This window comes from Fulmarus glacialis, unplaced genomic scaffold (genome assembly GCF_000690835.1).
Source record: "Fulmarus glacialis isolate BGI_N327 unplaced genomic scaffold, ASM69083v1 scaffold23152, whole genome shotgun sequence".
NCBI lineage: Eukaryota > Metazoa > Chordata > Aves > Procellariiformes > Procellariidae > Fulmarus > Fulmarus glacialis.
Window position 1 is genome coordinate 15,749 of NW_009196252.1, and position 18,091 is coordinate 33,839.

General features: G+C 43.2%; 1 protein-coding gene across 1 annotated transcript in view; it reads right to left on the minus strand.

The window, feature by feature from the left end:
• Positions 1-213: 213 nt before the first annotated feature.
• Positions 214-18,091, minus strand: part of LOC104072636 (lethal(3)malignant brain tumor-like protein 3) — a 30,507-nt gene continuing 12,629 nt past the window's right edge. The window contains exons 11-19 of the mRNA XM_009572156.1: positions 15,966-16,076; positions 14,654-14,768; positions 14,440-14,539; positions 13,419-13,598; positions 11,911-12,042; positions 11,452-11,513; positions 8,817-8,983; positions 4,247-4,309; positions 214-742 (exon numbers count right to left, since the gene is read on the minus strand). Coding sequence (XP_009570451.1) covers positions 614-742; positions 4,247-4,309; positions 8,817-8,983; positions 11,452-11,513; positions 11,911-12,042; positions 13,419-13,598; positions 14,440-14,539; positions 14,654-14,768; positions 15,966-16,076 — 1,059 coding nt within the window. The 3' untranslated portion in view covers positions 214-613. The remainder of the gene's footprint in view (positions 743-4,246; positions 4,310-8,816; positions 8,984-11,451; positions 11,514-11,910; positions 12,043-13,418; positions 13,599-14,439; positions 14,540-14,653; positions 14,769-15,965; positions 16,077-18,091) is intronic.

Below are 18,091 nucleotides of genomic sequence, written 5' to 3' on the forward strand. Positions count from 1 at the left end.
GAAACCCCTTGCCCATGGTACCTTTCTGCTGTGGTGTAAGCAGCCCAGTAGCCAAGGGTATTAGAAGAACTAGGATCAGTAGGAGAAACCGGAATTTAAAAATCAGTCCTGAAAAGGTCAGCTCTTGAGTCACAGCATTAAAGGATACAGGTGAGTTGCTCTGAAGTGCATCTTTTCCCTATTTGCTTACTCTCTTTTCTCAATTTTTATACCTACAGAATATATTAAACATGCTGGTGATAACTCAGTCTCTCTTTCAGGCACTATCATTGGACACAGCAGTCATTTTTCTCATAGCTTTCTTCTTGCTATTGCAGCTCCACCAATGTTACCCTGGATTCCCCTTATAACCGGAGGTTTCTTCTAGATCTCAAAAAGAGATTGATATATCAAAACCAAATTCAATTACAAAATATAATAATATCCTCTTCTTGGAAGTGAAGCTGCCCCATATTCCAGACTGTGGCAGGATTTTTACGTCCTCAAAATATTTTTAATAAGTTCTACTTAAAATACATCTGAGTCCCAATCTGCCTGTTCGGCATGTTGTAATGCTCTCAGCTGAAGATCTGTTCCTTGTCAATCCCTCGTGGGCTCTGCCAAAGGGCTCTTCTCAGTTGTCTTCTGCAGACTTGAACATGAGAATGGCGTTGTAGATCTTCAGGGCAGGACCCAGCTTGATACTGAGTATTTTAACTATGTCGCTCTGGTTCAGGAGCAGGAAGGCCTCACCATCTATCTGCTAGAGGTTGGAAACACAACATAAGATAAAGATTACCATCAAGAAATAGGCAGGATTCTCACTTCTGGTCATTCAATTAAACAATGTACTTTGAACTGAGGAATGAAAGTACGAACACAGCTCTGAAGACTGAAACCTTGTATTTCTCTCTAGTTCTGGCACCCATACCCCTGAGAGGTTCCCAGGCATGCTGCCCTTTCCAAGGGTCTCAGGCCTCATCCAGCAGCCCTTCTTCTAGAAATAGAGAATCCCGAGTGTGGGCAAGGATTATGGACAGACCATGAGGAGGATGCTGGTTCATTAGACTTTATATTCACTATAATTGCTCTAAAAAGCCAACAACTGTCAAAAATCCTACGGCCTATTCACAATCTATGGCCAGCAATTAGATCAGGAAATCCAGAATGCAAGTCTTCAGGAGGCAGCTAGCCAAGAATTAATACATTACACTGATCTACGATGATTAGAAATATAAAATTTCCTAGTGCATTCATTACATACTGTCATTGCATAGACTCTTCAACTCCTGTTAAGCTGTTCAGGGTAAAATTTAAAGCCAAACACCCTTTTTTTCTGCTTTTTCTGGTCAGCTCTGCTGTAAACCTTACAGATGAGAAAAATTCCTGAGATGTGAACATCTGGCTACTCTCACAACTAGTACGTACAAGACATAGACAACAAGTCTCTGTTTAAAGGAGAAACAGGAGGCTATTGTGAAATCGTTTTCAATGACACTAAATGAGCTTGCTTAGCACGTGGTAAAAGAGATCATGTGCTATACAAAACAAGGCATAGTAAAGACATGTAACCTGTCTGGACTTACATACACACTCTCCTAATCCATCAGCAAGGAGATATTCGATTAGATTCAAAGTAAGCAAGTGAAAAACATACTACCTTGTGAAAATACAGGATGCTCTAGGTAGCAATGAGTGAAATCATAACATATTATTTTAAGAAGAGGTTAAAAATTTACTTGGGTTTACAAGAACATCCACAGAGACAACACAGATATAATTAATACAAACCCCAAATGCTGCAGGGAAGAAGCCAAAGATTAATGGACACAGACAAACAGTATGTGTCTCCCTAAGTTATTCCATTAAAGTCCATTTACAGGGACTGACAGCATCTCATCCTCTCACTTGATGTTCACCAGTGCAGCAGACAACACCGGACACTCAACTCATCCAGAATAACAATTCTTCTATTTCTGTAGTCTTCCTAACTAGAACTTTTTTGGACGTCAACGACTGGTGGAAGAGGATACATTGAATAAACTTGGACAAACATATAATTAAAGCAAAGAGCTGGGAGCCAGGAAATTTGGTTTCCCCTTCTCTAACCACACAAGAGACCGTTGGCAAGTTACTTAACCTCCCAGTATGTACACTGGAAATGACAGCAGTGCTCCCAGTCCACAGATGGCCACACAACGTCCCCGAATCTTATTTGCAAGCTGCCTAGAATCTACACTACTGCAATGAACATGTTAAAAATAGCTTGAAACAAATGGACTGCTGCTTATATTAAATAATATAGAGTCAGGAGTAGCAGAAAACTGCTGGAAAACAGCCCTACGTTTCAAAATGCTTTTGAAGCCGATATTATTACTGTGCTTCATTTTCACTGCATTGCCTCAAAGATGCTTATTTTAAACAGACCTTCCCTGAACTGGATCTAGAAACAAGCACAATATCAGTGCCTGTGCTTTATTATTCATTTCTTTGTTCCATCTTATCTGGATGGTTTTTAAAATTCTGTGCACAATTTGTTCTCTTCGTTCCTAATGTAAGCAGCAACTTATCCCTCTCCCCCCCACCAAGAAAAGTCTGCAAGGGATTTATTTATCCTAAACGGTGAGCACTCAAAGGCCAGATTACAGCTAATGGACAATGCGAGTGGAGCTCAGCAATTCTGTCACTCACACCTGAATTCTGGCCAAAGCCAAACTGCTAAAAGGGTTTTAATTTCAAACTGACAATTTGGTTTGAGCATAAACCTGAAGAACAACCCAAGCCCCCCTCATTTGGCATAGGGAATCATACTCTGAGGCTGCGGAAAGTAAGGTATTAAAATAGAACATGGCTATCTGCTCTCTGAACCAGAAAGCAGTCACTGTGTTCAGGAACCGTTTAAATTATGGCTAGAAGAAATAAAATACATTGTGAATGGTTGGATTCATTAGAAGATTTGCCAGTTACAGCTTACCTACCAAACTCTCACCTCTGAACACATCTTCGCTAGAAATCACGATGCACCTTTTACACTCAGCTACACTGAAAGAGTGGTTCATTCGAATAAGCTTCATTATTCCCACTATATTCAATTGAAGAGTATTCCACTATATTGTTACATTGTGAATAGTGCTTTTTGCAAGCCTCCATTTCTTCTGCTTTATATTTTGTGTGTGTGCATGTTTTTTAAAACAAGGGAAAACAAAATACAGATACATAAATCCCATAAAATGCGCTACAGCCTGATTCATCCTGAAAGGAAGCCAGCTCCGGGGAGCAGTCATCTATTACAAACCTGCCCTTTACAGTCGCTACAATGTGCAATGCTTTTCCTCAGTACAGAGGGTGCGCTCAGTGCTGCAGAGAACAGAGGAGGTACAGCCTTCTCTGCTCTTACAATCACAGCTCTCACAATCAGAGCAGTAGAGCTGTGATGATAGAAGGGGAGGTACGTCTGTGCAAATTTATCAGCTCAAGCTCCTACAATCAGAGCAGTAGAGCCGTCATGATAGAAGGGGAGGTACGTCTGTGCAAATTTATCAGGGGCTCATAAAGAATCTCCAAGTTACCTGCAATGTTACCAGTTCCCTGCAATGTAACTGGAAGTCGAAGTACTCAACAGAACCTAAGTGTCTATGATCCATGCAAAGAAATGTGCTAAGAAAGAGGACACCCATATCCTGCGCTAGCTGCGGTTTCTCAGAAGCCATGGTGAACGCACCACAAACAGAGAACAGAGTCCAGCCCAGCAAGTGGCAGCAAAGACACGACACACTGCATGCAGGAGGTGCTCTGATTTCCCAACCAGTGCTTGTTCAAGGAAAGGTTCCCCTCCTGCTCTCACCTCAGCCATGGGGGAAGCCAGCGATTCCTGGGAAACCCTACGACTGCCAGCCTCACCAAAGGAAGCAGGCATATGTGCTCGTTAGAGGGAGCAGATGAGATTCTTCATTGCACCATTCCAACAGGACATCTTTATAACGATGCCAAACCCACTGCACAGTAGTCCAAGACAGGATGTTAAGCATAAGCTCAGGGATTGGAACTGCAGGGGAAATTTAAAGCAGCAGAATGCAATTAGCCATGCTAGAGAATTCAGCTCGATGCTGAATCTGCCTCCTAAATGCCACAGGCTCTTTAATGACAAGGTCTGAGCATGTCTATGCTCTCTGCAATGTAACTCCAGAGTAACAGGAGTACAAAAACCACTTCGCTGCCACTGGACCCACCAGTGGCACAGCACAGGATCTGGGCAGACTTAACTTACCTCTTCCCTGAAAACAGATGCTTGTTCTTTGCAACCAGGTAAACGCTGGATAAAGCTTACCACCTGGAATTACATTTGGGAAAAGAGAAATATGGACAATTAAAATGGGGTATCATCAAGCAAAAAGGTCATATTTCTGTATATGAGTTCTATATGCAAGAATTTTAAAAACTAGTATTTGCAACTCTCTCATTAATGAAGGGTATATACGAAAAACATTACTGGGTTGTTGCTGCAACACCCCTGTAAAGCATATTCTGGTTACTTATAATACTTTCCATATAGCCTTTTGACCATTTATCTTTCTGCAATAGTTCAGTTTTGCCATTGCTCAAAGGATCTTTATAAAATATCAACAATATTTTTACATATTAAAAGCTGTATATGGCTATACTATTGAAAACCCATCCACAACTTCACTTTTTCTATGGTATTGCTGGAAAGTAAAATTAAAAAGAAAAAAGGATTTAGACAGTTTCCCACGATGACATGCCTTTAAGAGACAAGATAAACCAACCGAATGAGTACTGCTGGTTTACCAACATACAGAAGGCAGAAGAGCTGGGAAGGAAAGGAGTTTGGGTTTTATTTAATCCATGGTGGGTGCCCAGGATCCATGAAACCAACAGGATGAAATGAGTAAAAGTTAATTTTACATTTCACGTTAGGGAAAACCTTTCTAAGCAGGAAATCTGTTAACATTTGGAATAATCTCCCCGGAGACATGCAAGCAGCCCTTGGATTACATTATATAACACTAAGGAGTGCGAGGAGCAGTCCCGAATGCAGTGGAGGATGACTTAATACGTATTGTCTTCTCCGGCTGTAGCTTCACTGGTTCATAGAAGATTTGTATATTGAGGCATAATCAGATCAAACATCTCATGCTAATTGGATGCTGCCTTGCAGGAACAGCTCTGTTTCATGAGGCATAATCATTTGAGTTATTACAGATGTGACATTTCTTCCATGAACACAAAGAGACAAACAGTTAGGAGGGGTCACTGTCAAATCAGCTTCCCTTTAACTCATGATTGTCAGACGCTCTCCTAAATAATGTCACTGCATCTCCAGCTGATGCCACCACTTGACTAATACTCATTCCCTTCCCCCAGTTCCGACCACGCAGGAATGGAGCTGTCAGCGTGCCCTCCGGTTTTGCTCTACGCTGGCAGAAGCTGGTTTTTGGTGAACAGCTCTGACTCCCGTTGTTTCTGTTATGTAATCTGAAAGCAGAGCATCCCTCTCATGTTTCTCCCTTATCTTCTGCTAGTAGGGACAGCTCCATTTTAAAGGGAACCCCTAAAATCCACATCTCCATTGGGTAGTGACTCCAAATTTTCTTCTGTAGAAGTGCAAACTCCTATTATAAACAAATAACAAAATACTACTTCCCTTTTGAATCCCCCCCCGCCCCCCTCCTTATAATTAAAACACAAATGAAAAGCCTTCTGCAGGGTCTGGTACCTTCCAAAATTTAAGAGACAGTTGGACCCCTCTGGGCAAGACAATAAGTGCCCTTTAGTATTGAGAGGCTGGTAGAAATCTCCAGGGAATGATCTGAGCTTGCCTTGCTCCTGTGTCTTTCCCTGCACAATTGCTGCTGGTTATTGTCATGGACACTGAGTGACGGGTCTTTGATCTGTCCCAGAAGTCATTTGTGCGGACACTGCAAACACTCTGCGCCACTCCTTTAAAAGGCCACTCCTTTTAAACAAACAGGAGTCCTGGAGTTTACCAGAAATGGAGAAAAGAGAGGGAAGGAAGATGCAAGAGGAGAATACAGGAGAGAAGGTCCCCAGGATGCGAGCCAGACCCTGGGTTCCACCGAGCCGCAGTGACCTGCCTGGCCCATCACCGCTGGGGGAGGAGAGCCCCCAAACCAAGGCGTGGCAGTTGAGGGACAAGGGAAGCTTGGGTGCACAAGGCCAAAACACAGTAACACCATGGGCTAGAGGAAACCAACACAGCCCCACAACGGTGGCAGTGAAGCCCTGAGCCAAGGGAAAGGATGAGGCTGGAGGGGCTCAAGATGAGGGCGGGAGAGGTGTCGGACAGGTTAGGAGCACAGTGGGATCAGGCAGATCAGGGCCTTTCCTTTGAGGAGGTGAACGCCTGCCTGCCCTTCCTGCTGGTAACAACCTCAATGCTCACAGAGCTATCTGGTGGAAGAGTCTTACAGTACGACTGCATATTGGTAAAGGGAAAGGGTTGAAAAAGAGCTTTATATAATTCTGAGAACACCTTAGAAACTCCATGCAACCCATATGGAAGGTGCTGATGCAACCCCAAATGTGTGTGATATATTGAAATCAGCACAGTATTGGTACACCTTTTTGGTAAAGTTGGAAGGTAAGCCTCATATGGCACCCCTTTAATACCAAGCTATAGCAGAACTGACAATTAGCACCAGGACAGTCCCCCCCAAGGTATTAGCATCTGATGCAGGATTAACTAACGAACAATACAACTCTAGCACATATTAATGTTCTTCTGTGATTCAATATCCTTCACTAGCTGTGCTCTGAAGGAAGCTTTCAATAAACAACAACGCTGCATTAAAGTAACTACTCTTGTTGACTGTTCAGTGTTACCAAGAGTTTCTTAGCTTGGGGGCCCCGAAATACTGCCGCTGCTCTGCCATTTCAGCTGTTCTCAACCAACAGAGAATTAAAGCAACGTTTTTTTCCTTAATGTGGGTTTTATAAAATAAAAACAGTTCTTCAGTCTGAAACCAAAGGAGAATTTTACACCCCCATTGCTCTTGTTTCAGATCAGCAGAATGGCCCCCTTTGTGCAGCAGAGTTCAAAGCACAACCCAAAGGCAAATGTTTGCCCTGTAGGAAGATGTTAGGAGCCCAAATGCCAACAGATCAAATCTACTTTGGACTCAGTAAAACACAGAAAGCCCTGCTGCTTTCATCTTCCAGACCTGTGGCTACATTTCACTGCCCATGCTGATCCTGCAAGTGCTCATACAGAGACCAGATTAATTCCTATGGGAACTTGTGATGAACGTAATTTGCAAAACCAGATCCACTTTACTGAAATTCAAGACAAAACCTGTAATGACTTTAGTCAGTCCGTTGTGGTGCTGCAACTGATCTTTTTAATGTGCCATTCACACTCCTACTGGCAGTCGAAACTGCATCAGTTGTTTCAGGCTGCAGCGCAGAGCACAGTTCAGTGTATTCTAGATTCTGAATTGCTACATCCAGAGTGCCCTGCATTCATGCCCTGTGGTTCCTGCTTACATTCATCCGTTATCAAACTAATATCCGAGTTAAATTTACCCAGCAGTTGCTTTAAAGGTCAACTGCAAAGGACAAATTTTATTTGGCTTGTATCCTGATTCTGTTCTTCCATGAACCAGCCTCCACGTTTTATCCAAAAGAAAGAGATTCTGATTTTCATGTCAGAGGATTAACTGCTTCTGCCTTCATTGATTTTCTAAAAGACCTTTTGGAAAAATCATTGGAAGCTTTCTCAAAAGAAGGATACGAACAGCAAATCCTTCAGGGAGATTTTTTTCCTCCTTGCTATGAATTTAATTCAAACACATTTTCATTACCAAAAAAAAACCCACCCCAACAAAAAAGGACCAAGTTTTAAAACAGCTACACTAATTGCTCTAACCTCTTCACAACTGCTGTGGTTCCTGTTTCCTGTGATACTGCAATCCCACCAGACTCCAGCAGTCCTCCAGCATGAAGAGCAAAGTCAAGATTGGATTTATCTGATGTAAGAGGCACTTAGGGAAAATGCGCTTTCTAAAAGTCTCTGAAGATCCTCTATGCATCATGAAGAATGGCACCTTTTTCCTGCTTTGCAGATTACCTACATCCTTGCAAGCGCAACATTACAGCACATTTCTCTTGAATTAAATGGCTTGCGATTAAGTGCCAGGATCCAAATTGTCACCACTTCCCAAGTGGAGATACAAATATCATTTATGCCCAAGGCATCGAGGCAAAAACTAACTATTCAGCACACAAAAAATACTGGCTTTTTCACACACCACCTAATTACAGGAGACATCTCAAGAGTTAGGACTGCAGCGACATCTCCCCAGCTGCACAGCTACCTCTGCCAGAAATCAGGTCAGGCTGTGGGCAGTTTTGTTCCAGGGGAATCAGGCAGGGAGACGCAGGAGGAGTGGGCATGCACAGCGCAGTTTGGAATTATCTGCAATGTAAAAGTGAATCAGCAGCAAAGTCACAGGAGAGGGGGAGGGAGATCGGAGAGAAACGGCATCTGCTGTTTGAATCATGTTTCAGGCCTGAGGACTAAAAGATCAAGTGGTAAATAAACAAACAAACAAAGGGAGGGGAATCCTATTCAGGGAAATAAACCACGGACACCAGAGGGTTAATAGGGATCCTTCCCCTCCCTTGTAACGGGGCTCGGGTATAATGTCTAGCTGAGTCAGCTATGGCATATGCAAAGCAAACAGAAAAGCATTGCCCAGGAAAGGAAAGAAAATAAAGATGTCTTCCGATTAGCACTCCAGAAGAGGGGGCTCTGTCATTCCCGCACCCCAAGAGAGCAGAACAGGGAACAGGTAACTCACCTCTTCCACAGTCCATTTGGCCACGTGTTTGGCCGTGAGGCCCGAGACCTCTGGCAAGAGCTTGCAGTGCTGCTCCCAGCAGAGATGGAGGCGGTGGGTCGGGTTAGAGGCCAGGGAAGGCATGAAGATGGACTGGTGGAGGGCCTGCTGGAGATCCAAATCAGGGTCTGGAAAAGGAAACGAGACAAGTCAGAGGAAGGCTTCAAGTAGGAGCAATTACAACAAAGCAGGAGGAAGGGCCACACTCTGGAGGGAAAGGCAAGGCAGGGCGAGCAGACGGCCAGGCACGGCTACTGCATGGCACGCTGAGCTTTCAGGGCGTTCTTCCCACCCTCCCAAGAAGGAGAAAGAAAAAAAAAGATAAAATAAGATTGCCAGGCTGGAGGCTTTATCATTAGCTTCTTCCCTGGAAAATGATGTCATGCTGCTAACAGAGAAGATGTTTGCAGCATTTTATTGACAAGGTGGAGGAGTTCTGGTAACAGCATCTTCGGCTGGAAACTAATGGCGTTGTTCCAGCTCACAGCTGTAGCCAGCCTGTGCAGAGCGCTACGCGTGCCAGCTGATGGCCTGGGCTCGCCGCCTCCCCAGGAGACTCCCAGGCCAGGAGCGCTGCATGTTACCTCCAGACATCAATTCCCTCCTCATGTGTCAAGTGACGGAAGCTTTAAAAATCAAGGCAAAAAAAGGAAGAAATCACCCCTCCCTAATGAGATCACTCGAGTAGTGCAGAGTCATGGTCCTACAGGGACTTGCCTGGTTATACAACAGGAAGCAAAGCAGAGGATGGAAACAAGATGGGAAACATTCCTCTGGTTTACAGCAGTTAACGTGTGCTGTCCCCTCGCCCCCGCCCTGCCAGGCTCTGTGTAGGGTGCGCAGGCTGCCCGGCGCCATCCCGTGGCAACCGTACAAAATTCCCATTTTGTTCCTGCCTTCAGAAAGGTTCGGCACGCCAGCGCCGGTACGGCTGGCGCCCGCCTCCGCTGGGGTTGCTCCGTGTTTTTACCAACCGCGGGTCGGGCTGCCGCTCGCCTCTGCTGGGTTTGCTCAGTGTTATCACAAACGGTTGTTAGTAGGCTGGTGTGTAAGGATCTGTGGGGTGTGCCAGTCGCTACATGTAAAGCACAAAGGAAAATAGTATTATAAAGAAAAAGCAAATTTCCATTATTTGCCTGCTCCTCACCAGCTGAAGTGAAAGCAGCGCTGGAGGCAGAGCCTGACCTAGCGAAAGATCACTCCCCTGTCCCCAGTTGTGTCACCTTACCTCCTCTCCACCTCCTAAAGGATGTGGGACAGCATCAAATACAGGTCTCTATTTCTAATAATGAGACCAAAGAGGGAGGTTTTAAAAAAATAAAGTGAGAACTGCTCAGTTCAGGAGCTGATGCTCCTGGTGACAACAGGGCACAGGACACTGCTCCTGGGAGGGCTGTCACCTACTCCTCAACTGCCCTCCCCACCTCCCCGGTAGCGGGGCAGCAGCTGCCCTTGCCCCCACCTCCCTGCCACAGGAGGTCCTGTTTGTGCCCAAGGCTTCATGTACTGCCACGTCCCTGCTGGGTGGGCACTGCTTCTATCACAGACTGTCTCCTTTTCTTCACTAAGCCCAATTCCTCAGGGGTAAGCATCCAGATCACAATCTAAATAAATTATTTTCCCTTTGAGAAGGAAGCAGTGTTCTAATCGTTTAAATATAGACGGGAGAAAGCGCTGGGTAATCGTGAAATTACAGGTCAGTGGATTATTGCAGAGTTTCCCTCCACTGATTTCCATCATTCTGTTTAAGGTGAATGCAAAGGGCGAGCAGACAGCTTTACCTACCAGCTGCAACTGCAGCTCATAGCTGGCAGACTTCTCCAGCTCTGACTGCAGAAGTCAGCACTACGTAAAAATGAGTATTAAAAAAAAAAAAAAGCTAGGCACCTGTCCCAGTTTGTGCCTGCTTAGCTATTTTTGATTGGAGACTTATTACCATGTTAAATCCTCCTAAAAGCCTGGTCAGCTCGGTTCTCTGAAATAGCTTTTTATAGTAAATCTGAAAGTTAAGCATATGGTTCGCTAAAGTGGTACCAGAAAGCTTCTCTTAAAACTTAACCTGTCACATACCAGAAGAAAAAAAAGGCATTGTTTTTCCATTTAATTTTTTGTTTTATTTGTCATCCTTAGGAGAACCTTAAAAAAGTCACCACTCAAAACGATTCTAATTATGTTTCCGAATACCCAGTAGGGTCTAAGGAAAGAAGTCGATGGAACCTAAACTATCTGCCAGGTTTTGACCAAGTCTCCACTGTCACCCCTGCTGGCTCTGTCATGGACTACTTGCGGAACAAAAACCCCTTGCCACTTCAGAAGAGTATGCAGTGGCACAAGAGATGGTGCAAGCTTGCCTTCTCAGTTAATAAATATGAAGCTTCGCTCTACGAAGTATTAAACATTTCACTTCTAAGTAATTTTACCCTTCCTCCTTGTTTTAAAAGAAGAAAGACTACCATTACCATCACCTCCAGCGTGTGCTTTCTCTTGACGGTGGAATCAAAGACAAAAAAGCTGTAAAGTTTTAAATGCTCCTTGTGACTGTGGTATATTGCACATATATGCACACACACAGAAAAAGAAATAAAATTTAACCAACCTTTCCCGTTGCTTTCCTGTTTCACCAGCTGGAACTTTATATAGGCATGCGAGCACCCAAGCCTGAAAGCACCAATTACAAAACATTTCAAAAGATACACAATTGATATAATTTCTTCTCGATACAGAGATTAATGGGACTTTTAGGAACCAAAAACTTTTCCCTCTTAAAATAAGCAATAGCACTCCTCTCTCCCTGACCTCTCTCTCCAAGCTGACGACTGTGCTATTAAATTCATGGCTAGAACTCAGATTTGAGTTTACTGCAGGAAAGACAAGGCCCAAAATAATGGGCGGAAGGGAGGAGATTTACCAGGTCGTTCTAAACCCATATGCTGCAAATCTCTGATCAAATTGGGCTGTTCTAAGTTATGATTTACATCTGTATTTCAGATATAGCAGCAGCATCAAGAAACACAACTGTTAATGCATGAAAATACATCACAAAAATCTTATTTACTTTGTTGGTTTGGCTTTGATGTCTGCAGAGGAATCCTCTTCTACCCAGTCTCTCTCTTGATTGTTTTCAGACTGTTCCGACAGACTATGAACACTGCTTTGACATGACTTTTCACTGTCTTGTGCAGATTTTCTGGAAAGACAGATAAATGACAGTAGCTAAACTGACATCCTCCGTTCCCTTTTCCCGCAGGAGAGCAAAGCTGGCTGCTCCTTGCAAATGAGAGCAACAACTACCACCTAGTGGTAGAAGCTTTCCTATCCCCCACCATCAATACTGGCACAGTACGAAGTGCTTTTCTACTCTTCAGCATGGATTGAGAGAAATTATGTGAAATAAATCAGCCCCTGTGGACTGAGGCTCTGATCCCAGCAGCTACAAGAAACCCACTGAAGCATGTGTTATGGTGAAATCAAGAGATTTAAGATTTTTGGATCTTGATACCTCCAGATAACATTTAAGAGTCTCCATGACTGAATTTGATGCATAAACTGAGCTACACAGCTGCCCAAGGAAGGACAAGCAATAGGGTGTTTGGTATCAGATTTGACTACTGAATTCAGACCTCCCACTATCAGGAAATGAAATACTTAGAAGAATAGAAATATATTACAATTTTAGAATGCCATTTACTTTGGGAGAACCCCAAAGCTCCTGAGAGAGCTTTATGGTAACAGAGCCATTGAAATGCAATCAATTCTGGTGTTGAGATTAGCAAATGGAGACCCTGTACGTTTCTGGGATGGGAGGAGGCAAACTTTGGCCATGTATGCTGGGGAGGGGAGAGAAGTATTCCTTTTTTCTGGCCAAATATATCTTGAAAATGTGGTAAATCTAAGCAAAACAAATGAACTTTAAAATGTATATAAGCCTTCATATACAACAGAGATTGCTGGAGTTTGCTCTAGTGAGACTGGATTCATACAGACTAAAGGTGACAATAATAAAAGCCTTCATGTCCAGATCTGTCCCATGACACATTTTAACTGCCTCCTGCAGTCCAAGGACTAATACACAGTTTGCTTCAATGATACTCAATTCCAAGATTTTCATTTAAGAAAATAAAATATCTGAAGGAGCTCAACTTGTTTGCCAAGTGATACACATATAGTCATTACGCCTACCAGTGTAATACAGCCGACTCTGGGGTGGATTGCAGTTACAGTTTAGTAGTGCAAAATAACCTTGCTTGACAGTTTTAGGACAGGAAACGAAGGAAAAAGAATATATTTTAAATTGAAACAGCAAGGAAAAATTTATGGAGACAGAATGCAATTTCCTTTGTTGGAAAGTGACCAGGGCAGCAGGATTAAGGAATCAAGAAACCTATTAAGGCATATGAGGGTATAAAAGTGCACTGCTCTGTGTTAAGAGTGTCTGGGGCATGGGTCAATATTACAGACAGATGAACTCAATGCTCTGCTGCTTCTCTGCCAATTCCTGTGTTTTTCAGCCTTGTAAAATAATTTTGCTCCCCAGTACCTGCCCAAGAAAAGTGTTCAGCTCACCTGGATTGTGGAGAGTCCTCCTGAGAAGACTCTCCTGCTCCCAACAGAAATGGGGCAGGAGTCTCCAGCCTCTTGGCTTTCTGCATGCTATTGCTAGGGGAAGGTCTCTCCCCACTCAGGCGGTCCTGTAACAAGTTTTCTCTGTTGAGGTTCACATCAGAATATGGGCAGCCAACTAACCTGTGTTAAAGAAAAAAAGGAAAAAAAAAAAAGAGAGAGAGAGAGAGAGAGAGATGACGATGCATGTTTTTAAGTTATACAGTCTTACCAGGCTCAGGCAAACCCAGAAAAAGTGAGGCCAAAAACACTCAGGGAGATGTTATTACCCAGCTTTAGGTGCAGAAAAGCAGGGGACTACATGGCAGAATTAGAAACCAAAATAATGTTTTTAAAGAGTCACCTCAGAGAACAAGAAGAGCTCTTCCTCTGTAACCTGCTTGTCTGAACAATATTTCATGAAATAAGAGAGTCCTGCCAACTTTTACTCTGAAAAATTCAAAGCCCTTTACCACATTATATACCACTAGATCTTCAGATCTCCCATCCGAGATTGTTTTTTTGCTCTTTAAAATAGTTTAATCGAGAAAAACCTTCCTTTTCCACGAACACATAAGAAATCAAAAGGCAGGGCACAAAACATGAGCTAGCTCTCCTCACTCTTACATTTTAGTAATCTACCCACAGTCTCTCCCTCTTTAACTGTCTCCTTGCATGCTGTTCTTGGGTATATTATTTTACAAAAAAAATTCCTTCAGTAATGCTGAAATGTAGAAATTGGAGTGAATTAATCTATCTTGGATTGCATTGCAGTTGTAATGATTATACTGGTATAAACAGAATTTATGATGAAACAGCACATTTAGACACAAGAGGGAGCTGCAATTGCAGTTATAACTATCTCCAGAATAAACACCCTGAGATAATTTCAGTGCAGTGCAGGTGCTTGTTGCTGCATTATTATTATGGACAGCAGTCAGACTCTCACAAGCAGAACCCTTATAAGAAGATCTCATATACATACGTATAATGTGTTCCATATCGTGGTCCCCTGACATGACCGATACCGTGGCAGCCTGGAGTAGGACACGCTTGTCCCACTGTTCCCACTCGATCGACAGCACCTGGTAATAAGAAAAAAAAAGTTAAACAGATTTGTAAAATGCTCCCTGCATCTGGAGAGCAGACTGCTCTTAGGAAAATCATTCAACGTAACAATATGATGTCATCTACTTTACCTAGAGGGACTTGCAAAGCATGTCCAGTTTTTGCACACCAGCCTACTGGATGAACATCAGGGCTGTCTGCATCGACCCAGAAATCATAATTACGGTCCCAACCATCAAAATGTATCTAAAAGAAGCACACAGTCTCAGTGAGAGATACAGTTAAGGACATGACTCAGCTTTTATTTTAACTTCCCCCTTTGTTTCACCTTGCTCAGCTTGGGGCTGATTCATTCAATCTTTCAGTCAAGCACAATCGTCCTTTGTGCTCAGTGTAACTATTTGTTTTCCTGACCCCTGCATCTATGTTTTACAGAACAACCAGATACTGGTGACACAGTCAAATCACAGGGTCTGCAAGAAAGCACAGCCCATGGGGTGCTCCAGCACACTCAAAGACCAAATCTATGCAAACACAATTGCTTATTTAATTGTTTTGTTTTCTGAGGATCCCAAAACACCATAAAAGCCAACAAGTTCGGTGAGTTTTGCAGTGAACAAGCTAGAATTTTCTGCTGGACGAAGGGACTAGTAATAGTTAGCTCAGATCCAGATCAGGTTAACAGAGACCAAGGATCACTACAGTTTAAATGCTACTGGATTGTCCATGCGGCAGAGTTTCAAATAAATGCATGAACTGAGTATCATGCTACTATACATTGACAAAACTAGACTTTTGCTTGCAGTCACAGCAATGAGACTGAGAATCAAATGGCTAATGGGGAGCGAACTCCACTCCCACATAATCATCCTTCGGGAAGGAGATCTGTGGCCAAGCAGCCTCCATCAGTGCAGCCTCCACTTTACCTGGCTCATACTTAATTTCTCAGAAGCCAAAGCACAACAGATTTTTCTGGCAATATATTTATGTGAAAAGAATTAGTTAAAATCCATTTACGTAACAAATTCATACTGGGGAATGAAGCCGCTTCCCACATGTAAACCCACAGGGTTTACCTTGCTTTGGGTTTTCCTTTAAGTATGCTAGGAAAAAAAAAATGTCAGGTAGCTTCCCACCAGCAGAACATTAATGCTGCCTTCACTCGCACAGATCACACAGAAACTGCTAAGAGATGGAAAATCATGCTGTCAAGCGTTATTTCAAAATAGTTACATTAAAGGAGTAACTAACAATACCAGGCAATTCCATCAGATTTCAACAGGACAAAACAACAGAAATCATTTCCAGTTAGGCAGGCCTGTAGGCTAGATCATCTGCAAGGCATTTGTTTGCTGCTCCTCATACCAAATGGGTATTTTTTCTGTACTGCCAATCACTATATTCCTCAGCACAAGGGCTCTGCACTTTGAAGCAAGGTCATACCTTAATGCGATGGTCGTCTTTGTCAACTATCGTTGCCACTCTTATCAAGATGGGATTTCTTCTGTCCACAGCCTCTAACTTCATATTAACTTGGAATCCGTGAGCAGGACGCTGTAAGAGAGGATTGTAAGCAGAATGCTAAAAAGTCTGGGCGCTCGGAGCTAGTCACCTGCTCTGAATAAAGTGCGCTGAAGCTTTCATCTACCATTCAAATGCCTTTGCAGCTTTGGTCCCTGATCTCACATGGCAGACTGATTCAGAGGTTAAAATCAGAGTTTCCCAGAGGATTAAGCTGTCTGTTTGTCAGCAGCCCAAAAGTACCCAAGAGGAAGTCTGAGCTTTCTCAGTGCAGAGGAGCATTTCACAGCCAGGGCAAGAGGTACTTCCCTAACGGAAAAAAGGCCAAATACTACCACAGGCTCCACCAACACACAGACTCTGCAGTCTGACAGCAAAACTCCCAAATACAGCAGAGAGATGATCTCACATCTGACAAGGACAGTGGTCAGTTCACCACTGTCTCACACCTGAACACCTGAAACTCACCACTGCATGATGTCTCTCTTCACTACACTATGTGACATCCTTCTTGGCATCTGGATATTACAGAATTACCTTCATCAAGCAGGTTACCATCTACTTCTTATGACAACAACTGCATCTGCTTGTTAACGACGATTGCTGAGAACTGCAGTGCTGGGACTCGAGAGCAGCTCCAGCCACCGGAGTCTCCCGTCTGCAGTTGCTAACTTATCCTCCTTCTCAAACCCCAGTGGTCAAACTACTTTGTAAAAACTCCAGAATATCCTCTGACCTGACGCGTGCCCTTTGCAGCACCCACAGATGTAAACCTCTAAGTAACAGACAGCGTTTACCAGTTTTTCCATTTATCTTTAAATGACTGACTGCAAATTCCTCCTCTGACCTCCCCAGCTGGGGGTTATGGAGCACTGAATACTCATTCAAAACACATCCTTCTTCACTTCTGCACACAAAGGTCATGATTTTAGCAAGAGATGATAAATCATGTCTTTGAACAAGGTTAATGAAAAGATGATTATAATCCCTCTTTCCTCACAATCTTCCTTACCCTTTTTAATGCCAGTAGCTGTGGGCGGGGAAGGAGGTCCACTTCTGAGCTAAGGGGATTACAGACTCCAAACCTCAAGTTCCTCTTTGATCTTTTCACCTGGACTCAGACATCCATCCACAGGCTTTCAGTCACACGACGCACCGGAAGCCAGACAATCTAAACTGCTTTTAGTTTTAAAAGCATCTTATTGAACCAGCCAACCTTGTCTGCCTTCCTTGAGGAAGGAGCCTGAGTGCTAGAGAACAAAATCCTGCCCAGAAGATGAGCAGGGCTATTTGTTTAAGTCTTGCTGAAGGGTTGCTGCCTTTTTGGCAATAGCTTATGAATGTTTTTGAATTGACAGCCCAAGACAATGGGCTGAAATAATGATGCTGACAATCAAGCTGTCTCCTCCTGCGTTTCTGGATGGAGGAGAAGGCAGAAATCCAGACACAAGATCTGCTATTTGTGCTGATGATCAGTGTCTTTAGACTACATAAGATAGCTCTTGAAAACTGTTAAAAACTAATTCAGTGAGAAATGCCTGTTCTGGCTCTCAACTCATATTTTTATGTACTGATTTCCTGTAATTGCTAGTTGGAATAATAATAATTTAAAAAAAAAAAAAAAAAAATCAATAAATGTGCCATGTATTTGCACTTCAGACCAACCAAACCAGAAGAATAACGAGGATTGATCTTGAAAGAGTTCTATTAACTGTTGATATATCAAATGCCTTTTTTTTTTCCCCCATCTCATTTTCGAAACACAGTCTTGGGTGCTGATTTATATTCTGGAGCTTCATGAGAGCCAGAATTGGCCCTGCTACTATTCTCTCAAAGCCAGATACCTGAAGGAGCAAAACAATGGCTGCAGAGATGTACGTAAAACAGGAAAAGAGGCAGACAAGGCAGTTGCCTTGGGAAGACACTTCACTGTGGAAGAATCCAAAAAACGGAGTACTCATACTGAAAAGGCTCCCTGTCCTGAGCAAAGCCCTGTTATCTTCGGGTGACATTTTTCAACACATTTTATATTCTGAGAATCTGTGAAA